This window comes from Apteryx rowi, unplaced genomic scaffold (genome assembly GCF_003343035.1).
Source record: "Apteryx rowi isolate R43461 unplaced genomic scaffold, aptRow1 scaffold_41, whole genome shotgun sequence".
Classification (NCBI taxonomy): Eukaryota; Metazoa; Chordata; class Aves; order Apterygiformes; family Apterygidae; genus Apteryx; species Apteryx rowi.
The window spans coordinates 2,307,026-2,333,063 of record NW_020450621.1 but is presented as its reverse complement, the minus strand read 5'-3'; the positions used below and the strand labels follow the sequence as shown (position 1 = coordinate 2,333,063).

The 26,038-nt window shown below is 52.5% G+C and overlaps 1 protein-coding gene across 1 annotated transcript in view; it reads left to right on the top strand.

The window, feature by feature from the left end:
* The first annotated feature begins 69 nt into the window (after nucleotides 1-69).
* NTN1 (netrin 1) overlaps nucleotides 70-26,038 on the top strand; it is a 117,896-nt gene continuing 91,927 nt past the window's right edge. The window contains exon 1 of the mRNA XM_026075745.1: nucleotides 70-1,093. Within this exon, the coding sequence (XP_025931530.1) occupies nucleotides 70-1,093 (1,024 nt within the window). The remainder of the gene's footprint in view (nucleotides 1,094-26,038) is intronic.

The following is a 26,038-nucleotide window of genomic DNA, read 5'->3' as shown; positions in this document are numbered from 1 at the left end:
GGCGGGCACTTTCCGCCCCGCTCACCGCCCGCCCCTCTCTGTGTTGTCGCGCAGGTCGGCGGCCGCAGGATGCCGCGGAGGGGCGCGGAGGCGCCGCTCGCCCTGCTGCTGGCGGCGGCGTGGCTGGCGCAGCCGCTGCGCGGCGGCTACCACGGCATGAGCATGTTCGCCGTGCAGACGGCGCAGCCCGACCCCTGCTACGACGAGCACGGGCTGCCCCGCCGCTGCATCCCCGACTTCGTCAACTCGGCCTTCGGCAAGGAGGTGAAGGTGTCGAGCACCTGCGGGAAGCCGCCGTCGCGGTACTGCGTGGTCACGGAGAAGGGCGAGGAGCAGGTCCGCTCCTGCCACCTCTGCAACGCCTCCGACCCCAAGCGCGCCCACCCGCCCTCCTTCCTCACCGACCTCAACAACCCGCACAACCTGACGTGCTGGCAGTCCGACAGCTACGTGCAGTACCCGCACAATGTCACCCTCACCCTGTCCCTCGGCAAGAAGTTCGAGGTGACCTACGTGAGCCTGCAGTTCTGCTCGCCGCGCCCCGAGTCCATGGCCATCTACAAGTCCATGGACTACGGAAAGACCTGGGTGCCCTTCCAGTTCTACTCCACGCAGTGCCGCAAGATGTACAACAAGCCCAGCCGCGCCACCATCACCAAGCAGAACGAGCAGGAGGCTATCTGCACCGACTCGCACACCGACATGCGGCCCCTCTCCGGCGGCCTCATCGCCTTCAGCACCCTGGACGGCCGCCCCACGGCCCACGACTTCGACAACTCGCCCGTGCTGCAGGACTGGGTCACGGCCACCGACATCAAGGTGACCTTCAGCCGCCTCCACACCTTCGGCGACGAGAACGAGGACGACTCCGAGCTCGCCCGCGACTCCTACTTCTACGCCGTGTCCGACCTGCAGGTCGGCGGCCGCTGCAAGTGCAACGGCCACGCGTCGCGCTGCGTCCGCGACCGCGACGACAACCTGGTGTGCGACTGCAAGCACAACACGGCCGGCCCCGAGTGCGACCGCTGCAAGCCCTTCCACTACGACCGGCCCTGGCAGAGGGCGACGGCCCGGGAGGCCAACGAGTGCGTGGGTGAGTCCCCGCTCCGGGGCAGCGCTCGGTGCAGGCACCGCCGGGGACCCGGGCGCGGGGCAGGGCACCCAGGCACACGGGGGTGCAGGACAGGGCGAGGGCACTGAGGTGCTCGGAAGTGCGGGGCAAGGCAGGGGACCCCAAAGGACCCAGAAGCGCACGGCAGGGGACGTTAAGGGACACGGAGCTCAGGGCAGGAGGGCATTCCGGGACACGAAGAGAAGCGCAGGAACATCCAGGGACACGGAAAGCAGGACAGGTCGAGGACACTGAGGTATCCAGAAGTGTAGGGCAAGGGAGGGGACATCAAGGGACCCAGAAGCGCTGAGCAGGGGATATCAAGGGACTCGTAAGCGCAGGACAAGGGACACCGAGGGACTCGGGAGCGCAGGGTAAGGGACATCGAGGCACCCAGCAGTGTACTGGCGAGGACACCAAGGGATCCTGAGGGGCAGCAGGGGACACCGAGGGACTCGGGAGCGCAGGGCAGGAGACACTGAGGCACTCGGGAGCGCAGAGTCGACGACACCAAGGGACATCAGAGTGCAGAGCAGGGGACACCGAGGGACAGGGGGGCGCAGGGTCGACGACATCAAGGGTCTCTGGAGTGCGGAGCAGGGAACACCGAGCAACTCGGAAGCGCAGGGCAGGGGACACCAAGAGACTTGGGAGCTCAGGACGGGGGAGAGGGGACAGCAAGGGGCCAGGGAAGGCAGTTTTAGCGCGAAGAAGCCTAGAGAAGCGCTGAGGACCGTGGCTCGCTAGGAAGGGTATCCCTGCCCGGGACACACGCTGCCGGCTGGGAGGGTGGAAGGGTCCCGGGAGCGCACCGAAGGGGAGTGAGGTCCGGAGAGCCCGCAGCTCGCAGGAGCGCTGCTCTTTTCCCCGGGGCACCGGCTCGGGGCACGGCGGCAAAGCCCTGCAGCTCGCTTTGGAGGCTCCGGGGCTGGTGTAGCTAGACGGGCGGGCAGGATCTGATCCTTCTTGGAGGGAGAAAGAGGGCGAGCGCTGGGGAGGGCGGTTCAGCAAAGCCTGCAGCTCGTGTCGCTGGACGTGCAGCGCCTTTGGAGCCGCGGGCGCCGGGCAGCAGCTCCGCGCGTCCCGGGGCTGCGCAGCGCCGGGCGCGGGGGCGGTTGCGCTCCTGCAGCAGCATGGCCGAGCCAGGCGGGCTGCAGGGTGGCGGCACTTGAACGAGCCCCAAGGCCAAATGAGAAACAGCAGCGCGCTCCGGGAACGAGCCGGTTCGCTCCGTCTCGGGCGAGAAAGCCGCGCCGTCCTGGCGGTAAATGAGCCCCAATCTGTTCCCCCGGGGGAGACGGGGCAGCCCTCGCCTCTGACCGGGGTGGCAGAGGAGTTTGGGTGCAGCCGTCCCCCGCACCCCTGCAAATACCGCCGACGGATCCCCCGAGCTTTCGCCCCCTCCGTCCCCTACTCCCCCGGGACCCCTTAGCGTCCCGGACCCCGGTCCTCTCTTCGCCATGGTTTATGTTTGATCCGTTCTCGCCACCGCCTCGTCGCTGGTCCCGGGTATTCGGCTGCCTCCCCCGGGCTCGGTCCGGAGCTCTTCGCAGCGCCGGGACACCCCCAGCCCCGGCGGCCGCGGCCGGAGCGCCTCCCCCTGCATCCCCCTCGCACCCGCAGCCGCCTTGTTTACACGGAAAACACGGCCCCGTCTTCCAAAACATTTTCAGCTCCGCCGGTAGGAAAAACCTCGCCGAGCAGTCGGGTTTGGGGTTGGGCTTTTTTTTTTTTTTCTTGCTTTTCCATTTTTTCCCCCAAATCACAATCAGATGTGTCCCTTGTAGAGAGCTCAATTTCCTCGCCTGCGCCTTAACACCGAGGCAAAGCCAAGCCTGGCAGCGGCCAGGGACTATCTGGCTCGGGGCTCCCCGGGGCCCGGCCCTGCAGCCCGGTGGCACCGGGGCACACGCGGGCGGCGGCGGTGGGAGCACCGGCGGGACCGCGGTCTCCTCGCCCGCCGGGGGAGGGTGCCGGTGCCCGGCCCCGCCGGGGAGATGCTCTACCCCGCGGCGGGGCCGGAGGGCACGGCAGGACGGCCCGGGAGCCTCCGCTGCCCGCCGGGCTGCAGCTCGGTCCCGCTTGCGCCGCGCTCACGTCGGGGCGGAGCGGGAGCGGCTCCGGGGCGGCGGGCAGCGGGGGGTTAAGCGGCGGGGAAATGCCATTTCCCAGAGCCCGGGGTGAAGGCGGTAAGTGCCGCTCGGATGTGTAAACAGCGCCGAGTCGTGATTTATCTCCGCTGCCCGGCAGCGGCTGGAGCGGAGCCACCGCCGAGCTTCTCACTAACGCCGCGGGGCCGAGCCGCCCGCCCCGGCGGGGCGAGCCGGGTCCCTGCGTCGCCGGCCCCGGCGGGAGCCCCGGCGGGAGCCCCGGCGGGAGCCCCGGGCCCTTCTCCCTGCCCCTCCGCCCTCCCGGGAGCCGCCGCCCAGCAAGTGCTTTTTTTTTTTTTGGCCCGGGGATTCCGGATCTTTAAGCGTGCTGGCGCGTCGAAAGTCGCCGGCTTTGCTTTTCTTCCGTCAGCTGCGGGGTCCCTCTGCGCAGCACAGCCTGGCTCCTGGCGAAGGGACTCCACAGCTGGGCCAGCGAACTGGGATGTTTCCCCCCACAACCAAGCTCCCCCCGCGGCCCTCCGGTGCGTGCCCAGCGCTACACTGTCACCAGCAGTTAGGTTCAGCAGTCCCGTTTCACGGGTGGGGACAGGTTCCCACTAAGAGAGTTATCGCTGTCAGCGATGCTGTGCAATCATAAATAAATGAATATATATATATATATATATATAACATATATATATATATCAACTCAGTGTGATGTCAGGATGCCCAGGTTCACTGTTGGACCCTTGGTCTTACTGAGGGTTGCAGAGCTCTTAAATGCTCCTGAAAATGCTTCTATTCAGTTGCTCCACTGGCCTTGTGGCACTTAATACCTTTCTCACTTCCAATTTACTTCCAATGAAAAGGAAACATGTTCCCAGTTTCCAGTAAAGCATGCGACTTTATACCAGGCTTTTCATTTCAGATCATGCACAGTTGTTCTAGCTATGTCAAATGTTTGCAATAGAAATCACTGAGAGCTTTTTCTCCTTTCATCACAATTTATTGGGAAGTGAATGCTTTGCAGGGATAAAGTTGCTATAAAACACTATTCCTGAGTCCATTTTTACTGCAGAATCCCCTAGGTCCATACCTATCATTCTGCAATACGAACCACAACTAAACGACTCCATTGCCCTGCGAGGCCTACGCTGCCCAGAATAATCCCCCCAGATAAAGATCACAATAACGCCATTCAGCTCCCACCCACTTGCTCGTGACCATCAGCCCACCCTGGTTTCTCTCCCAAATCCAGAGAGAAGTCAGGCTTTGCGGTCACCCAAAGGCCATGGATTCAGCCTTCAACAGGCAGAGGCTGGGCACAAGCAGTGAAAAAATCCATGGCTGTTGATGGTGATGTTGTCAGCCACACTATGAAATGATCTTCAAATAGTTGAGAAAGTGAAGCCAAAGAAGGTGAGACCCTTCTTAGCAGCAGCGGTGAAGGTGCAGGTGAATTAGCCAAATTAGCTGAATTTGCCCCAGCCAGTGGTGTGAGAACTGGACAAGATTTTTTTCACTGAATTGCTCTTTTTTTTTTTCCCCCGGAAAATTGGGTTTTCAAACAGAGAGAAAAATGACAGAATGTGTCTGCTTTGCTTGAAAATTTGGGTGTTTCCTTTGGTAAGCCCATTCCCACTGCCAAAACTGAATCTTTGTTCCTATTCATGCTTATTGGGGGCTAAAATAAGAAACGCACCAAAGTTTTTGACAAAAAAGTCAAAATTTCCCACGGGAACATTTTTCTCCAGCCAGATCTAATTTTTCTTTATCACTTCTTGCTGCCTGCAAAAGCCTGGGCACTGTACATGGAAAGGACAGGGCCTGGCCCAAGAAGATGTTCTCCAGGGACCAGATCCTGTAAAAGGATCCTGGCCAGCAGAGCTTTTCACTGATACAGGTTCCCATCAACTTTACCTGGCAAATAACTTATCCACGTAGGGTTTGGGCTTACAGTCTGGCTTTGGCAGAGTGCCTGGGAGCTAACATGCTCCAGGGAGGACACAGCTTGGAGACAAGCTGTTGCAATCACTCAGTTTAGTCAGCTGGGCTGGGAGGTCTTTTCTCCAGCCTCCCTCTCTCCAACACTGATGTGCTGCACCCTTGGGTCTGTTCCGTTCAGATCAGTGTCAGCCCAACCCAAGCTCCATGTTTCCAACCCCGCTTGTCCTGATGAAGCTTCCAGATTATCCTTTGAGAGGAGGCTGCTGTGGAAAAAGGCCCCAGCTAGAAAGTCTTTGGAGCCCAGTGAGCTTGTGCGGACACATGACCTGGGCTTTGACCAGATTTAGCAACATCAGTAAACTGCGATCAATGCTGTTCCACAACTTTTTGTGAGCCTTAGTGTTATTTTGAGTGCTGGAAATGAACACGGACATGAACTGCTGTGAAACACTTTTGAAAAGTCCCTTTAGGTTGCATAAAATACCTTTGCATTTTCCTTGGCCAGAGAAAGTGCTACTAGATAAACACGTGCTGCTGTATGCTGACAGGCGCTTTGAGAATGACCTCCAGACTCTGTTCCCATTGCCATCTCTGGGGCTTTTGCATTGCTTTCCCCCGCAGGGACAGGAGATGTACCCGGCACCTGCACATTTCTCTGACGTCAATGGTGCTTGCAGGTGCTGGGCGCCTCTCGGATTTTGGCCTTATGTTATGCCTAGAGAGTGTTTAACAATAACAAGTGCAATTGCAGTGAGAAAAAGGAAACATATTGTGTTTTCAGATACGGGATTTGGCACAAGAGACGCGTGAAGCCTGGTGTTAGACAGACTCCACTCTGCACTGTGTGCTGCAGTAGGGTTCCCAGGCTTGGATAAGTCTGATGTCAGAGCAATTTGCTAGCAATTCTCTCCTCCAGCTAAAAAGAAACTTCATCTCAGAGGCTGAAGGGACCAGTAACTACTACAGAATAGACTGCCAAACATTTCCAATGAAAAACTTCCTCCCAGACAAACCTGGGGCTGGACCTTTATCRTCTCAGTGGCAGTTCAGGGAGATATTTGCAGGGCAATGCTAAATAAAACAGCTGTTGGGCTCCCCTCCATCTTCATCGCAATCAAGGAAATCAAATCCTTCCATGAACTCAGCACGCTAGCCTGGTCTGCATTGCAGCAGAGTGCTCTTTTCGCTCTGGTCCTGCAGAGGGATCTAGGGACTGTAGGATTTTCTCTCCAGGAATTCCTGGTGTCTCTTCTTAAACCTTGGTAATCCTGCTTCTTTAGCCCGCTTTAATCTTCTCACTTGAAGCATCTTCATGGTTCTCCTCCTGTCTGTAAGCTTTCTTCCTCAGGTCAGCCCAGTGGGGTGCTGGATAGTCATGAGAGAGTTTCTTCCTATTCCTTTTTGCTTCCAAACGAGAGGAGGAGTCCCACTGGTGGTACTGATCGCCTCCATCCCATCAGAGCGTGTCTGCAGCTATTTCTTGGCTGTGAGAGAAACCACAATCACCTGCATGACGGGAGTCGAGGCACCCCAGGGTGAGGGATAGAAAGGTGTGCGGGCTTACAGCTCCTTCTGTACCGTATGACAGGACCACACAGCTCCCCGTGGCGATGGAGACAGTGAGAGCAGTGGGGCCTCGGACCCCCTTGGTCCATCTGTGGCTGGATGGCAGAGAGATCCCTGCACTTTCTTGCCTCCCAACTTTGCAAGTCTCACAAACATGAGCATTCATCCACTTGCTCATCTAAGCACATGGTTCTTGTGATCACATGGAAAATCTGAGGTGTTTCAGATACCCTTATGGGACAGCACAGAAAGATGTACCTGAGACAGGGGAATGGACAGTCAAGCACTAAAATAGCTTCCCACTTCAGARAGCAGCTCAGCCATGGAACAATACGCCCAGGGTAAAGTTCTCTCAAGTGACTGCAAAACATCTGACAGGCACTGGTTTGGTGAACACTGGTAAGCCTGGGTGACTCAGTGCAATTTCTGGGGCCTCCCAAGGGTGACAACAGTTCACAGGAGCTGAGGTCCATCAGGAAAGACTGGGTGGGTTGGAGATGTCCTTTCTGGGTCTCAGGCTGAGAAAACAGAACTGGAGAGATCCAGAGAGGATCCAGGAAGGGCTTCTCCTTCACTGAGGGATATCAGAGCATGAAAGGGTACAGACATGGGCAGCTATCCATAAATTGCAGCAGGCAGAGACTGAAAGGTGGCAGTTCCCTTTCCTTTGTGTTGTCTTCTCCTCTCCTGTGGCAGTTCAGGGCTTTGTGAATGGTCTGTCTCTGAGAGGGACAGAGGGAGAGAGGGGATCTGCCTCTAACAGAGCAGAAAGTGGAAGAAAGTAGGGCCACCAGAGCTGGCAGGCACCTATTTGGGCAGGGGCACATCTTGTGTGCCCATTTCTCCTTTGGTTCTTGGCACCATGGAGACACAAGAGTTGGACAGAGCACTTAAGTGGCCTTGTAAAACCCTCTGTGAGGAGGAAGGCACCTGCGTGGCCCTTGCATTCATCCTGCCTGAAATCCAGACTCTTCTTGCCACCCATGCCTCAGTTTCCCCACTTATTGAGACTAAAGGGGCTGTGCAAAATGCCTTGGAGTTTGTGGAAGAAAGGTGCGAAGCTATATCATAGCATCCCTGCGTCTTGGGAGACACCACGATTGGGGCAGCTTCACCACCAAAGTGGCACGAGCCAACAGTAGAGTTGAACCCTTTGCTGATTGGACCTCTCGTGTGCCAGCTGCCATCCGTGGAGCCGCAGGGCCTTTGCACCTTCCATAATCAGGCCCCGGCTTCTGGTTCAGCTCCCAGCTGGTGGTTCTGCATCAAGAATTGCACTAGATATGGGTAACATTGTATTGCTGAGCAGATGGGTGCTGTAGCCATAGAAATATGGGCCCGTAAGCCGCTGAGACTCCCATTGTAGCCTCCCAAGTGGGCCTTGCATGGGCAGAGCTTTCTCACAGGCTTTTATTCTCAGGAAGCTTAAAGTTAAACTGATTTCCAACAGAAAGGTTTTTACACCAACAAACAAACAAACAAAAAAGCGCAGTTAAGGCTAAAACAAAACCAGGCTTGGCACTCTGGGTTGGACACTTGCCTTCCCTTGAGCTTGTCCACGGCTAATCTCTGCCCTCCACTTTCTGGGCCAAAGCATGTCATCCTTATTCAGCCTATGCTGTCCTTGCTTCAGCAACCCCCCTGTGATTGACGAGGGGGACGTTCTGCCTCTCCAAGGAGGGAGTGAAAAGCATGTGAGGGCTCTTGAATCTCCACTGCCTGCAAGGATCATGCTTCTAAAAACATTCCTGGGGTTTAGGCTTTCCTACCTGGCCTGTTAAGTGGAGGCACGTCAGAAGTGTGAGCTCTTCTGTATACTCTGAACATATCTCCTCTTTTGCCCTCAGGACTGGGGAACAGATTTTCTGGCTGTGGGAGGTTGCTTCCCTCTTTGGTCCTCTCCTTTCTGAGATACTCTGAAATTTGGTAAAGTTTTTTGGAGGTTCTTACGGTTATTATGGAGCTATCAGGACATGTGCCTGGGTTGAGCAGTGCAAGTGGAGTGGTTTTCCTGGGGATCTTTTGGAGGATAGGTCTATTTAGTGGCTGCTCTGAGGCATTTCTTCCCCAGCCAGTTTTCCCTTGGGTAGCATGCAGCATGAAGGAACTCTTGGGTCAGAAGCACTAAAGCCTAGCTGGTTACCTTCAGAGCACGGCAGAGATCGCACAGATCATTTAGCCCTGTGCTGCAGGTAAACAGCAGAAATAACCCCCAAACAGCCCCAGAACCCACCAAATACAACACACAAGCTTTCCTAGAAAGCACTGCCACAGCTGCCCCTGGCCTGTGGCAAAGGAGCCCTGCTGTCACAAGCCCTTGCTGCTACAGAGCCAAGCCCTCAACATGCAGCGGGATTTCACAACTCCCCAGATCTGACTAAACCCGAATCATTTATTTGAAGCATGTTCATGATTGTASCAAGCAGGATCTCCTTTCTTTCTCAGGCGGCAGCTGGGGTGGGAGCGGATTTGCTCCCGCAATCAGCCCGCACACACAGCTTATTCCYGGGGAAAGGGCTCACCAGTGATGGATCGCTGTCTGGCTTTGGATGCAGTGCCTCCAGAGTCTGGGACAAAAGCAGCAAAACACCCCCCCTCCCCAGCAGTCAGTCTGCTGCTCACAGGGTCCTGCAGGTCTGGCTCGTGTTTGCAGGGAGCAATGCCACCGAGACACCCCGAAGCAGATCCTGCTCCTGCTCCTGGGGACATTGCAGTGCCACCTGCCTCCCCGGGGATTGCACGGACACGGCTGAGGGAGGAWGAAATGCCTTAGGGCTGGCTTCGCATCACACGTGAGGTGCGAGGAGCAGCCGGGGCCACCCAGGGATCCCAGCAGTCACATTTGCTTCGTCCCCAGGGTGTCTGGAGCAGCGGCTGCCGTTTGGCCTTTGCTCCTGCAATCAGAGGGTGACATTTCCTCTCTGTGACCTGACCTCCCCTCCCCGAGCATCGGTGCTCACCAGGCAGCGTGGCAGAAGCTGGGGGAGGCAGCTGCGAGGTGYAGCTTTGCCATTTGCATGGGCTGCAATTCTCAGCTTGGCTGCTGGAGCTCAGCATCACAAGTTTAACAGGTCTCAGCCCGAACGTGAATCTAAGTGCCATCAGTGCATCTTGTAAAGAAACAGGGTCGGATTGCCATCTGATGCAGTTTGGGCTTGGTTCGGTGGCCGTGTTTTACCCTGGCTGACCACACGCCGCAAAAATCCCCTCGTGGCTGTGACGTTGCTGCCCAGTTGAAGTGACAGGCAGGCTTTTAAAAAGATAGCTGTGTAATAGCTTTCATTTATAGGCGGATTAGGATGCCCAGGGGACTGATAACAAGACAGGGAGGCTTTTCCTACTCTGAGTCAGTGCAGCCGGGAGGCTTTGGGAAACGACRGCTAGAGCTGAAGCGAACAGAGCCTGTAGGCTCGACACATTTCGGTCCATCCTAGCTGAGAGCTGTGCATTCGTCAGCAGCAATTAATGATACAAAGAGGCCGAACCGCATGTCGGATAGGGCTCCAACATTTCCCGGGAGTACAGGCTGTGTGGAGCTGGGAATTTGAGTTAGGCTTGGCAGAAGGTGGAGGATGAAGAGGGAGGAGGAAAAAATTTTGCCTTCATGGGAGTAGATCTAAAGAAATATTGGATCTGAGCCGTGACAAAGTGGGCACCCACGCACGCCAGGATCCAGGGACGGAGCAGACATGCAGCTCGGCTGGGACCCTAATTAATGGTTGCATTTATTTTGAACAGCACTGGAGTGATATAGAGAGCCTGCTTTGGCCCAGGGCCTCAGCAGAGAGGGTGCTGAGCACCCAGAGGATCTYAGTTAGGGAAAGAAGTGCAAGTGCATCGGAGGCACGGTCTGAGAAAGCATAAAATCGTTGCCCTTCACAACACCCCTTATCTGCACAAAGTAACCTTCCCTTTTCCGTGGGAGCCACRTCGCCGGGGAGCACAGCAAGCAAAGAAAGCAACAGATGCAAAACAGCTCAGGCTTATGTCCGGCACAAAGCTTTGAAACCAGGGAGGGTGCAGGCAGGCTTTTTACTTTCAAACATTTTCAAAGTATCTTGCAAATGAAGGGAGGGTTGAAAATTGTATCTATTTCTCCCTCCTTGATACAGGGTTGGAGGCTGGGGAAAAAAAACAAAAACAAACAAACAAACAAATAAAAAAAGCCCAGAAAACTGTATTTCACTCTTTTTTTGAAGCAGAGTCTTTCTAAAGTACTTAATGGAGGGTATGGGTTGGAAGGGACCTCTGTATCTGCCTGCCTTCTTCACCCAGGTCATGGTATCACCTGGAGAGCGATGTCCCTGGAGAGGGATGTGCCCTGTGCCCTTGTACACCCTCCTCAAGGGCCAAAGCTGCCGTATCTCCCCTGTTTGGGGAGAGGGGACCTGGGTGCCCATGCTCAGCGCTTCTTGGCCCACTCACTCTCCAGCCCACAATTTCACCCCAAAAAGGGTAAAGACGATCTAGGGGCAGGAGTGGCCAGGCGCTGAAGCAGGGGAACGCTGGGATGGGAAACCCTGCAGGCAAGTGTGTGCACTGATTCGCCAGTGGTGTTTGGTGGAGAGGGAAGAGCATTCCACAGTTTCTCATGGCATTGGGGAGCACAGGGATTTCATTCCCACTGTCCCAGGTGGGAATTAAAGAGACAGAAGAAGCACATGAGGTGATTTGCTGGCTCAGCACTTCCCCCTTTGCACAGCTCGCTGGCCGGGCTGCGTGCCATATCTGCACTGGGTCTGGGAGCTCCCAGCTTTTGCGAGGAGAAGCCAGCTGTTCTGTCCCTGATCACCGTCTTTACACACGCCTTTGTACTCCAAGTTCACATATTTGGATGGAAAGATGGATGAGGAATCTATGTCATCTTCCCCATTGTATTTCTAAACCATCCATCACCCTGATCCCTACTAGTCYGCATTCTTCAGCACTGCATGAATCATTGCGATCTGTTCTTCATTTTCACTGAATATGTCTATTTTTTCATGGCAACTCCATGGGCTGAATTAATGCCCCCTATTAACGCCCCCTAATGTTATCCATCTGGATATTTAGTGTCCAGTCTAAGGCAGTCGGTGAGGATCAGACACAGTGACAATGCGTCTGGTTGGAAAAAGAGATTTTTTTTATTTTTACACCCACCTAGAATTGTTGGGGGGCCCAGCAGCCCAGTGCAGTACCTGGATTTGCTCTCACAGGTTCAGAAGTGCCAGGTAGCCTTTCCTTCAGGACCCAGCATGTGATTTGCAGCTRTTCAGGAGATGCTTTGAGATGGGCTGAGCCCTGCGTACAGCGAGGTGGGAACAGGTAGGAAGAGGCAGGGCAGGCAGGTGAGACATGAACCTTGGTGTTGATTTGCAGGGCAGATCCAAGGGTGTCCACTTCCTCTGAGTAACCCATCCAGCCTCCAGCTTTGAAGGACCCAGGGTCCTCATGGCCTTGTGTTTCTCCTGCTAGCCTTGAACAGGTACCTTGCAGCCCAGCACATCCCACCTGGCGTTAGACATCCACATTTAACATCTGAATCCCACCCCCGGGTCTTGGCCTCCTCTTCTTGCTACAATCCCATTTCAGATTTTCAGGATTCAGTCAGCTATGCCCAAGCCCATGTCCCAGCCGAGACTCTCCCATGCTCAGACCTTTCTAAGGTCACCTTGGGCATCTCCCCAGGAGAGCTCACATATACCTTTGAGTTGGGTCTGCTCTTGTTCAGGCAACGTGGACACATTTTGCAGTCCTCCCTGGCAAAGATGGGACCAGCCAGTGGCAGCATGCCTGGGAAGGGAATGCATGAGGGGTTCAGAGGACTTATTACTCTCACACGTTGCCTTGAATCTCTTAAGGCAAGCAAAAGCAGCCAGGATCCCACAAGGCTCCCACCACAATCCTCCTCCTTCCCTAGACCTTTGCTATCCCATCTAGGGAAGCCCCATCTCTGCTTGGGCTGCTGGCCGCAGCAGCATGTATAAGTGCACAGTCAGACGGAGCCTGTCTTAGAAGCAAATTCAGTCCTGGTGGATTTGACAGAGGCATGAGGACACTGTAAATGGAGTGGACAGTGAGAGGAACAGGAAGGAATGAAGGTAAAAGAAGGGAAGAGTTACAGATGGGAGAAAAAGGGTTGGTTCTAAAAATCAACCATCGTGGTGCACAAGAACTGAGCTGAAGTGAGCAATTAGCCCATGGAGCATCCTCCCTGGAGCTGGCCAAACCCGACTTCTCTCTCTGACATCACTGGCAAGAGGCTATAGTTTTCCAGCATGATCTGATAAGCGGCACAGAACCAGCCAGGCAGCCGTCGTGAATTTTGCCTTGCTCTCGTGTTGCAGGCTGTCCCAAGCCGAGCTGTTTACCCCGTCTTTCGCCCGCCCTTTTGCAATAAGGAGTCAGTTCTGGTTAATGTTCGAGATTGTAATGTGATTACCAAAAGTCTCATGAAATTAAATCACTTTGCTTCAAAGTGAACAGGGAGGGGGAGCGTCTCTCTGGCAGCGGGGATGGCCGAGCGGATATTGAAAGCAGACTGGTAGCCAGTATTGCATTGCACACAATTGAGCTCTGACAGTGTGAAGGCAAATACAAACAGCAGCTTGTGTTTGCACACAAAGGCTCTGTGCACCAGTATCCCCAGCCCTGTACTTTACACCCTCAGCTCTTGGGCAGAAAGTCCTGGGAGGGTAGGAGGGAGGGAAACTCCACTGAATATTTAGAAATGAATTGAACTGTGCAAACATGCCATTGGGAAGCTCTCAGTGTAACGCTTTGGATCAGCTACCCGCCGGGGCTGGAACACAACTGCTGGACTTGAAAGGGCGACTTTCACGCTGAAGCAAAACTGGACAAAAGAAAATAAATGAAACGGGCTCCCGGCGGGGTTTGGTTTGTTTGTTTTTGTAACTCGGCTAATATTCCCGCATTGTTCAGCCCAGCAGCCCAGTGTCTGTCCTTCACATGCTGCTCGTAAATTGGAGCTAACCAGGCGGCAGGCGGTGCCGAGCCGGGAGCGGATGAGCCCCTTCGGCTYGGGGCCCCAGGGACTGCGACGTTGGCTTCTTCCTCGTTGGGCGAACGTAGCCTTCGTGGTGCTGGGGAGGTTGGCGCTGCGCGCTGCGCCCACAGGGTCGTGGTCTCACCGCGGCATGCAGAGAAGGTCTGAACCACAGCAGGGATGCGCAGACCTGCTAATTCTCAGGCAAGCCCATGCCTGGAGTTAGCCCGTGGCGTTTTGGGGGAAAGGCACATATCTAGGCTAGCAGGGGGGGAGGTAAAGGGGGTCTGTGGAGCAACCYGGCTTTGCCATTGATTCGTTCTGCTGCTGAGTGCTGGCACTTCCTAATGATTTTAATGGGGCTGGGGGTCTCGGCAAACCTGCCAAGATGCCCACATGGGGACCTCAGGGCCAAGCTGCAGGTACCCAGCAGTGACAGGTCGACCGTCTCCGTCCCGTGCTCCAGCGCATCGGATCGCAAAACGCAGTAATGTGCTGATGCCCGGGACCAAAGCGTGCCGGGGCCTCTGCTGACAGACATATCTCCAACGGGCTTCAGAGATGGTCCTGAGCTAGGTGGGATGCTGCTCTCAGGGACGAACTGTGCCTTCAGGATCGGGACATTGCTTGGCCCCGAAACCAATCCTGCTGGGCAGAGCTGGGTGAATACAGACACTCAAAGTTCATTTGATTTTAAGGCGAAAATATCCCCAAATGCAAGTCTTTTTAAAATTCATTTGCCCCAAGCTTTTAGCCCAAGGGGAAGCCAGGTCTAATGCTTCCAGGTCTCTCTAGCTAGTACTGAGGAAACAACATGCTTAATAATCATCTATATATTTTTGATTAAATCAAACAGCAAGAATAAGAATGTCTTTAAAATATTAAACAGCATTTAATATACTGCATAGTATTTACTTTTCACAAGCCTTTGAGAAATCACCTTGAGAAATCACATTTACAAGAATGTGACTAGAAAATTTGGCAAACTAATTTATCCAGAAATCCAGCCCCCCAAATGAGCTATTTGTTACTCTCCACTTCACAAAGTTTCACCAATCAAAAAAAAAAATCCTGACAAAACCCCAGACAGCATACCACGTGTTTGGGGTGACCAAAGAAATCCCCTGATTTGGGTGACCAATGAATGTCCCAAGTAATGAAAAGCGGACAATTTGTCGGCAGCCCATGCACTTGAAAACGAATGATCCAAATTATTCAGCAAGTCTCCCTGGATAGTGAATCCATTGAAAGGGGATCGAGACAGAGTCATAAATTATTCATTACCCAAAAGGGAATGAAATGCATATAATTATAACAATAACAACAACAACAACAACAACAATACTAATAATAGTAACAGCAGAATGTAGCCAGCTCTGCTCAGAGAACCAGGGAGGCATGAAGACTCACAGACCTTAATTTTCCTTTATTCCAGCACCCTTTACAGTGGCTGCACAATATAAAGGGATGTAAAGTGGGTATACATTCAGAATAAATATATTCACGTCCAAGAATCTGACTAGCTTGCATTGATCGTGGGTGATATAGTTTGTACTCTGGTCCTTGGCAGTAAGAAGGTCCACAAATTCGTATGCACCGCTGTTCATTGCTTAATATAATGAATTTCGCAGAGTCCTGGGCTACTTGTAAGGAGTCTATGGATGTGGCCATGAAGGGGGCATGTACTGTACCACAGCCTGTGTGTATGAGAAAGTGTCTGCACTGTCCCTGAGAAATCTGTAGGTGTCCATAAACTGAAAAAGAAGTGGGAAGTGCTGGCCTCATACATATACCCAGGATTTGACTCTTCCTGTCTTGAATGAGGCCTTGATTGYAGAGTCATTTGGGACCCATTGAGTCGGTGAAGAGAGCTATGGAGAGGCCGCAACACTTGTCACGCAGCCCGCGAGTTTCCTGCCGTCGCTGGCACACACGGCTTTGGCTGGGAAAACTCGGTAGCAGATATACCGTGTGCCTGAATTCGATGCATATCGGATCTCCATCATTTTGCTGGCCTTTGGACCCAAGGTTTCCGTCAGACACACGTTATTTGGGGTCCCCTTCCACCCCCCAAGGGGTTTTCTCCAAGGGGAGCGCCCTGCCGGGTGATGGCCAGGCAATATCAAAGGTTCAGATACATTTACATGCTCGCACCGTGTTGTAAAGCGCCCAACTACAGCTTTGGCATGCAAATGAATTCCTGTTTGCAGCGAAGGGGCTCAGACGTGGCATTCAGCCATCTCCGAATGGTTTCCCACAGGTTGCCCCGTGTTCGCAAGGGGGGTTCGGGAGGGCTGGAGGGTCTCTTTGCCACCATTCGGCTTCTTCTGAGGTTTCTCTACCTGCTCCCATCGGCTTTGGGTGCTCCGCACCCCTGGAGAAGAGGCTGAGCTGATCGTGCAGCAGAGCAGGGATAGTTCAACATGATGGAGCCGGCCTGCGGGTGCTGTTTTGGGGTGGGGGGGTCGGAGACCAGCATGCCGAAATACAAAGCCAYGGGGCCTGGGCTAAGTGCTGAAATGTGTTTCCGTGCCACGGGGATAGTGCTTAACTGCTGCTAGCCAGCGGGTCCCAAAGGCTGGACAGCACGCCCCGGGTTGGAAACAGGTTTGCAAAGCCATTAACAACAGAAAATGCTGCCTGGGCCCAATAAGCCTTCGTACAGGCTACCTCCAAGCGTGCGGAGGCCGCACGTGTTGCTCAGATCTGCACCTCGCTCAGCTCCGAGGAGCAGAACAACCCAGTGGCCGTGACTGCTGAGAGACCCCTGCACAGTGCCCAAATGGCAGAAAAGAACATCATCCCAAAATTCATATCTGCTCACAAAAATAATCCAGACATGATGAGTTGCGAGGGCTCTGCCCTGCTCAAGTGGGGGAATTAGTGCAGGRTTAGAGTGAGATGCGGAGGAAGGTCCGTGGACGAGCTGGGAGATGGAAGGAGGCTCTCTGGGGCATGGGTCTGCAGTGCCTGGTGGCAGCAAGCTCTTGGGCTTCGTATCTTTGTGCAGTTCTCCCCATCGCTTTGGCCTCTGCAGGTAGGAAAGCCAAGACCGTAGAGTCTCTGCCGATGGGCAGTCGTAGCGCAAAAATGAGAAGAAAGAGTTCCTGCTGACATTTTTGTTGGAAGTCAAATGTGTATTAAGTGGAGCACGGTTTTCATTACCAGTTACATTTTGGGACAATAAATCATGAACTAGAAAACACACTTTTGGCCTAGATTCTGCCCTCAGTTATGATTGGCGGTAACCAGAGGCAAAATCCAGCTTCAGCTTCAACATTGCAGCCCATATGTTCACCTTTTGGAATTAATTTCTTCTGGTTATTTCTGAGTAATTATACAGCATTGAAGACTGATTATATGCTTCCTCTCACGGGCAATTAATATTGCTGATCTAGTGCCAAGGGGGCATTTTGCACTGTACAAACCTACAAAGAGAGACCGGGTCAGCCTGCAACCCCTTCTGCACAGGTGACAGTCCTGACCATGTTACCTTCAGCAAGGGAGGCTCTGCATTTACCCCCCGAGTTCACAGATCAAATGGGGCCCACCAACCAGTAATTTAGTGCACAGCAGGCACATGCTGTTCAGCCCTATAAAGAATATCAAGCGTTTGTGTGAGCTCCAGCTGCTGCTAAAATATTTGGGAGGTCATTTCTGTCGTGCGGGCTGGAAGAACCTGTGATTGCAACAGATGCTCTCCRATGACTGCAGCCTTGTGGGTGCACGGACCAGCTCATCTCCAGTGCGCAATAATCCGATCTGTATCTTGGGTCACAGCTTCGTTTTTCTGCATTACCGATGTATTTTTCTATTGGTAAACTGGCAGGTGTGTGCAAGCTCCCCAAGTGCTTCAAATACAACCCCCACTTCTGCTCATGCTTGAGAAAGGGGGATTTAAGAGCAGTAAAAGAAACTTCTCATGTCAGGTTACGATGTCTGTAAAATTAGCCTTGTTAGAAGGTAGCCGCCCATTTAAAAAACAATTTAAACAGATAATGGTGGCATTTCCCCCCATCACAACCTCTATGAAATAGCTTGGTTTAACTGGACAGATAGAATACAGTGACAGCAATGAATTTGCTTTAATCACCATTACCCACGGCTCAGATGTTTGCTCTGCAGCTTGCATCTGTTTCTTTATTTCTGCATGCAAAATGTTTCAGTTCAAATGGGATGGAGAGAGAAAGCAAGCGGGAGGGAAGAAATGATTTCTGGTTTCACCACTGATTTCCGTGGGCTTTGGATTAAGCCCCGCTCTCCCTCTGTGCAATTTGTTTTCCTTGTCTGGGTTTCGGCAGAAAGTCGGGCTTGGCTGCACAAGGGCTTTGCACATATGGAGGAATTTGCTCCCGTTCTGCAGGGTAAAAATAACATGAACCCGAATGGCAAAGTCTATGAAAGTCACCGCAGGCCAAACGGGGTCAGGAAGGTGATGCCTTCAGGAGCTTGGCTGCTCGGGCTCGCTGACTGCCAGAGTGCAGGGCCGGCACTGCAACCCCCCTTGCAGGGGGATGACTCCTCCAAAGGGAGCCCACGGCATCACCTGTGGCCGCTGGTCTCAGGGGCCTGATCCTCTGACACGATTCACCTCTGAGGCCGGTGCCTAGGGCCAACTTTGCTTCCCAGGAGAAGGAGACAAACGCACTTTAATAATGGTTCCCTTTGCGTTTGTGCTCAGGTGCAGCCCCCCCAGCGCTGATATTCGCTGTCAATGGGGGAACAGATAACAGAAATGTGGAAGAAGAGAGGGGCATTTTCCCATGTCTTCGGTGCATTCAGCAAACAGCAGGTCTGAGGATTAGATTCCCTTGGACAGGAGGTTGCAGCCTTGTTGTGTGCACATTTCCAGCTCTGCAGGAAGTATTTTATATGTCGCTATGCCACATCTGAGCCTGAGAGCTTAACATAAATGCTCACACTCAGTCCCAGATTGAGAGGTTTCTGAAGCAAAGTGCTAACCAAGCCACCAGTCATTGTTAGGTTTCAGAGTGAGCACTCTTTTGTGCCAGTGGGAGCAGCTTGTCCCTGCTAACTCTTGTGTCTGATTCACTTTTCCTCTCAGCCTTTTTCCTGTCTACAAGGACACAGCTCATGCTCTGCACCRAGTGCAGTCCTGCAGCCCACAGCGAAGTAGGTGTAAACCACTCACCAAGTGCAATTGTTTTACACTGTCTAGTGGCCACATGATGGGGCAAATCCTACATCTGCTTCTAGGGCGTGATTTGATGGGTGATAGAGATATTCCTTGCGGGTTCTTTTAAGAATTAATGAGAACTTCATTTTCCCAGACCCAGACACAGGCKGGGGGCAGGTTGTCCCAAGCACTCTGCTTCTCAGTCACCTCCAGAGAGGAGCAGGACCAGCCTGGTGCCGCTGTTAGTGTCTCTCACTGCTGGTGGTGACAGCATCACCCCTTCCCATACAGATTTCCTTGACATCCCTGCCCAGCTCCTGGAGTCAGGGGCTCACATCCCTTTTCTTCTTAGTTCCCACCTCTCTTGGTGGCAGAGAGAAGCCTGGAAAAGCAGGCATAGAACAGCACACATGGCAAATAGGAATAAGGGCATARCGATCTCTTACCAAGGAAAACCAGCTGATTTTACCCCGAGCCTGTGGCTTTGCAGGTGGCAGGAGCTTGGGAGTGGCCCCGGGGCCGTGGCTGTGTGGCCGGGTGATGAAGCTGTAGGTGAGTCTGTCCRCTTTTGGGGACAACGGGACAATCCGACATCGCTGCAAACCAAACAGGCTTCCAGGCTTCCCAGCCTGAGACGTTCTCCTGAGAGTTTAATTTTTGGGAAGCCTTAACATCACAAGCTTACTAAGTGCTGAAAGAAAGGTCAGCTAATCCTTTACAATGTCTGAATGAATTCAGGCCCAGAAGTGAGATTACTAAAAGGGGACCRGGAGGCCGGGAGAGCTGCATGGATACAGGGACCCTTCCCATAGTCAGGCCTTGCTTTCTAAAGAAATGGAGCTTTTATTTCAGTTTTCTTCCCCTGGGAGGAGGAGAGGGGGATGGGGAGAAGTGGCCACGGCACCCAACTCCCCTCCCCCAGTAGCAACAGCCYTGGAATTAGCAAACGCCAGCCAGGCTCGGCGGAGGGGAGCCCTGGCGGCCCCGCAGCTGCAGGGTGGCTGGCCAGGGCAGCTCAGGCATCCCATGGAGACCAAGCATCACCCACAGGGTCCCCTGGGCCAATGCTTTCCCACTGGACACTCTGCTCTGGATCTTCCTTCAGGTCTCAGACCAAGCATTGAGGAAGAAAACCCCAAAATGCGGGATCCCCCTGTTTCTCCTGGCCAAATCAGTGGATCCAGAGGCATTCAGGTCCCAGTGCTGCTTTGCCTGGGTGTCATGCACCCAAGTGCTCTTGCGCATGGGGTAATGCTAGCTGAACTAGTGTATTTAAGGCAGCATGGCCCTTTCTGTGTCCATGCCATGGACAAGTGGTGTTTCAAGTCTCCTTGAACATGCTGAGAGGCTATTAGCCACCCCGAGGAGTGAGATGGCTGAGCTGAACCAGGCAAGGTGGACGCTTGGCTGTGGCCTCCACACAGCACCCTTTTGGCCCTCCGTGGAGCTCAGGAGCAGGCGCCGGGCTGACGGGAAAGCCGGGCATGGAGAGAGGCCGGGCGCAGCGGGGCCAARCAGCCAGCCCCATTTGGGCTGCGCCCCCAGTCCTTTGTGAACCCCGGGGTGATGACATGACAGGACCACTAAGAACTCGCTTTTCTTCTGCAAATCAACTGTCCTTCTCAATGCTGGAAGTGCGGAGCCCATTGAATGCGGGTGAGCAGCAGACCCTCGGGGTGTGGATGCACTATGGATGAGCCATGGTAACCTGGCTACAAGTGTGACAACGCAGACACCCAGACCTCGAGAGTTTCTGCCAGGCTCCCGAGTCTCCCCAGAYTGGGTATTCAGGCCACAGGGTTTTCTCTATTGACCTCGAAACAGTGTTCTGCATGGGAGAATTTTCTTTCTTTCTCTCTTGGTAACTGCAGAATCAAGTGCTTGCAGTTGGAAACTTTCACTGCCCCAAAGGCAAGCCGGTAATTCAGCCAGGAGCCTCTTGCCCAGTGGCAAGCCTTAATTCTCAAGGCTCGGGGGCCAGCTAAGAGAAAATGGAGAGGATGCTTTTTTCAAGTGCTTCATGGTGGCCCCAAGAAGGCTGGATGCCTTGTCACCACGAGCAGAGCACCCTGCATCATCATGGTGTTTGGATCAAGGTCCAGCCCTGGTCCTGCAGGGAAGTGGCGGGCCGCAAATAACAGGGTRCCCTTTCCTGGCTGGCTGGGGATGTCTCTGAAGGAAAATGCCTGTCCAGCCAATGGAGCTCTACATGAACAACCCTGAGATCAGACCTTCTCTATGAGCTGTGCTTTTCACAGCCATCCTGTAAGAGCCTGTAGCACTGGTTAAAACATTATCCCGCTGTGTGATCACATCAGTTCTGTGTAAAGTGCACAGGTACCACAAGAGCTGGGGTGAAGAGTGCTTGGGCTCCATACGAAAGTTTTCAAACACCATGGAAAGTTTAGCACATCCCATTTGCTCCAGGAGAAAATGGCAGGGGGAGCCAGGCAGTTTGGCCACACGCAGCACCCTCGGAGACAACACAAAACTCCCTCAGTCCTTGCAGACTTCCCATGCAGTGAATAAGTTCATCCTGATGCTGGGGAAGAAGGATCTGTGCGTTTAGATGTTATATTAACATTTGTGTGCACAGCTGTATATTTATCYGCATTAGATGCATCTGTGACACTGTAAAATGCAATGTTTAATTACACAACAGCTTGGATTCTGAGACTCCCAGAAAGTAAACGGCCAACTTGTGGCTAGAAGACACTTAAACCCAGCCCTGACAGGTGGTCTTTGCTGGCAGGAACATTGCAGGGGTGTGAGAGTGCCCAGCAGGGCTCTGGGACATGCTGGAGTTGGCAGCCAAGAACAGTTCTTCCTCAGGTATGATCCCCATCACTAGAAATAGAGACATTCTGGTGACACAGGGTGGTGTCTAAGGAGTTAACAGGGCAATGGCAACCTGAGAGGCACCCTGGTCCTAATTCTCTCCTCCTGTCCCTGATCCTGCACTGATATGACTCCAACGCCTGATTTACAGGAATGAAAGAGAGAGCAGACTCACCCTCCCTGCTTCTCTGCTGGGTGACATTTCCATGGAGGTTCAGGTGCACGGTATTTTGGGGGATTCACATTTAACTCAATAGGATCTCAGACTGGATGGCTCTAAAGGAGGCCAGAACATGTGGCAGGGAGGGCAATACAACCTTCCAGGAGCCAAAGCCTGCCCCTAAACCTCATCCTCAGGGCTACTGGCCCACTACTAATATCCTGTTACCTCTCAGACCTGCAGGATAAAAAGTTCTGAAGAGCCCAGGGACCATATTTTTAAAGGGTATTTGTGTTTTAAAGGCTGTAGCTAAAAACTACCAATGCTAACAGATGCAAGAAGGCAACTGATGCCCACTGACTCCCTTAGGGCACATGGGCTTTTCATGGGGGCTGGATGGCTAAGAAACATTTGCAAAGTTGTGTAGGAGCCCAGATTCATTGATTTCAGGTATCTCTGAGAAATCCTATCCATATCTTATGTGCCTAAATAGGTATAAATGTTGAGCCACAGGCATCTAAGGGAAATGCATAGTGAGTTCCCTATCCCAAGAGAAGAGGGCAAGACACGGGGAGATGACTGCCAMGGGAAGAGTAGAAGAGGACACCTCTGTCTTTGGTAGGATAAGAGGGTCTCAGCCCCTGTCCATACCCATGGTGAGCGTCTCCTCCTGTCCAAACCCTTTCTCCCTATGAGCTCATCTCAGCCTCCCCAGTCGAGCCCRTGTGCAGCTACTGCATCCTCTGCAAACTTTGCCCCTAGCTATTCAACTGCTTCTCCGGATCATTAAACATATTGAGCGACACCAGTCCTGTGACTGGTTAATTAGTAAAGAGTTGACTAATTAGTTAATCATGTTTACCAAGTGCTTTGAAAGTGCTCAGTGTTATTATTTTTAATTATGACTGTGCCCCAGGCACTATTCACCTCCCAGCATGCCAAGTCTTGCAGGGATTCAAACTCTTTGTCTCTGCTCTTCGAGGCAGGTTTTAAGATGGGAGTTTGCCTCTTATGCTTTGGTTACCAGGTTTCCTTAACAGCCTCTTGTGCATGATTTAAAAAAAAAAAAAAACTCCTCAGAAAGTCTTCATATACCCTGGGACACTTAACTCATTCTTTCAAAGCCGTTCTTATCCATTAAGGAGGCAGGATTGGCTCTTGCAAAGCCATACACAGTAGTGCCTTTGTGCATACCTCAGCCCACATCCCTCTCCTGACCTTAAAAGATCAGACTGATATCCAGACCTGCTTTCTCATTCCAGCCTGAGAGCTCCAGTCTGCGGAGTCATGGACACTCCTGTTTTGGGAGCCTCCTGTCCTACTGAGAGAGGCAAAAAGGTCCCAGGCAAAGGAAAAGGAGGTTATCCTCAGATCTGACTTCAGGCTAGTCAGGAGAAGGAGAGGACAACTTTGAGGGAGAGGGAGGAAGAGAAAGTGTAYTTCGAATATTTCACCTACTGAGAAGTATGTGAACGAAGTTTGCTAGCCAGGGAAGAGTCTTGGCATCTCTGATGAATCAACAAGTCTAATCATTTTGGGACTTTCTTTGTTCGTAAAAATGTCATCAGCTCGTTAAGCACTGTCATAAAGAGCCCCAGTCACCTCCTATCACTGTGCAATCTGAAGAGGAGTCTTTTGGCACCAGCTGCATAAATAAGACCCACTTCCATATAGCTCTGAGAGACATTAGAGCATCTGGCACTCAAGCAGATGATAAGCTATAAAAATCACACGGGGCCGCCACAGGAGCAAGGAACTCTTCTGTCCCTGTGAGTTGATCAGTAGGGCCCACAGTCAGCCGGAGTATGTTGTATGGACAGCAATCCAGGAGGTGGCTGCTTAGTACTGTTGCCTCCACTTGAGAACCTGCAGTCCCCAAGTTGTAGTTTGGGGCTCTCTTATCTTGTATTCTTTTAAAAAACCTGTGGTGTGTTCTCAGGGCTTACCATGTCCAGGTAACACTTGCTAAAATGACTGCTGCCATCTTTGCCCTTTGTTCATGTTGATGTGCTTTCAGGGTCACAGAATCACGGAAATGTTTGGGAAGGATCACTGAGGTCTCTAGTCTAACTTGACTGAAGTAGAAATACAGCCAACACTAGAGCGGGGTTGTATGTTATCATTCACTTCTTGGCAATGTGGCCTCTGGGAGAAACAGGTTCTTGCAGAGGTGACTCAAGAGCACCTTATTTCCCCTCCTGCTCTGAATCCCCTTCTTGGAAATCCTTCATCCCTTCATGGCTGTAAGGGGAGCCTGAAACAGCTGGGCACCTAAGATGGGCATCAATTAAAATGCCTGCAATAAGTGGGGATGAATCCTAGCCTCAGACTCTGGAACGGTGTCTGGACCTTAGCCTGGCCACACTGTTGAGAACAAAGGACTTGGCGGTGCAGGATCCTGCCTCCAACATGAACAGGACCAGACTCCTTGGGAGGTCKTTAAGTGCTGGGCAAACATGTGGCAATAGCTTTCTGGTGTATTCTCTACAATTTATCACAGGTATCCTTGCAATTAGTATTAGTAGCATATTGGTAGTAATAGCTTTTTGTTGGATTTTTTTTCTTTCATGGATCACACCTCTGAGATATTTTCAATTTGTTAATATGAATTAACTGGGACTGGAAAGGTGCTGACAAGAGATTGGGACCATTTGAGTTCCAAAGGTTTGATTCTTAGTCATGCTGCGTCTTGTCTATCCTTTCATAAAAGTAAGAAGCACATAAAGTTTCCCAGACCCTATTCATGCTGTGGGCCCAGAATGTTACCTCCCTTAAGAGCGCTGTTAACCACCGTCYATAGCACTGTGCAGGAGACTCTGCCGTAGTGGTTATATGGGGATCACACATTAAGGGCAGAAGCACTGGAGTCCAGCTTAGTGCCTTGCCACAAGATTTGCTTTCTGCCTAGTCTGGTCTTCTCCCGCTTTCCTCTACTGTCTTCCTCTCACAACCCATATTCTCTGCTTCATGGAGCTCTTCTTGCAGCCAGAAAGCACCAGAAAGCCTTCCCCAACCTCCTCACCTCCCTCAGCCATAGAACAGGGAAAACTTGTTTCCTCTCCAGTTCTCCYGAGGCAAGGTGAGACTTCCAGCCCTGTTCCTCAGCACAGCCGTTTAATGGGTGGCTAGAGTGCCACAGGCAGCCGTTTCCTCCTGTGTGTCAGAGCAGCCCCTCCAGCCCCAGCCTGGCCGTTGCCTCACCGTTTCCATTCAGGAGGAGAGCCTGCTAAATCCCTCTCTCTTCAAAAAGAGAGAAAAGCCAAGGAAGTCTGTAAGGGAGTGGAGRCAAACACATCTGCACCTGGGAAATGTCATGTTTGGTTTTTCAACTTAAAATGGGCAGTGACAGCAGCTCCRTGGGGGCGTAAGTAGGGGAAGCAGTGCAGATTTATAGCTGTGGGTCACGCTCGAGCTGAGCCAAGTATTCTGCCTAGCATCAGTTTTATGAACAAGATGAAGTGCAGAACCTCAAGTGCATGCATCCTATTAGAGGAGAAACACTGGGAGAGCAGGAACAGGGAGTGCATTGCAAGAGGCCATCCYGCCCTTTTCCCTGCTCCAGCCTGGGTCTCTCCTTTCCAGGCTGAATTCAGGCACGTTGCAACAACCAAGTATGACCAGTTTGCAGCAGGCCCAGGATTTGATGCCATAAGCCTGTAGAAGCCCATGGTTCATAAGCCATGAGCAAAGCAGTAGGAGGCTGAACCAAACAGGAGTCAAGAACTGCCCCCTTTCAAAACAAAATAAAATCCACAGCAATTCCCAACTCTKCAGGAGGGAGTAATGCTAGATGGAGAACAGAAACCTCCTAGACATCTCCAGATTCAACACCCTGTTAGGCATTGAAATTGCCAATCTGAGGAGATGTTGTAGAGTTTGTCAACAACAGTACAGAACATAAAGACCCAGAGTTTCCCTTTCTGGCCAGATATGCAGGTGGAATCTCTYGCAAATTCAAATCCTTGTATAAAAGATTAAGCAAAATTACAGGAGACTCCCAGTTCTCACTGAGATAAATATAGCGCAGATCTTTTTTGTAGATGTGAGGAAAATTATCACTTCATCCTGGTCTTATACTCAAAGCTGTGTTTCAGCTGGGCTTTGACACATAATTGACTAATGATGCRATGGTGTATTGTGACTGTAATGACCCCCAAACTGTCTTCTTTGGCAATGCCTTTTGATGTACCCCTTCAAGGACATG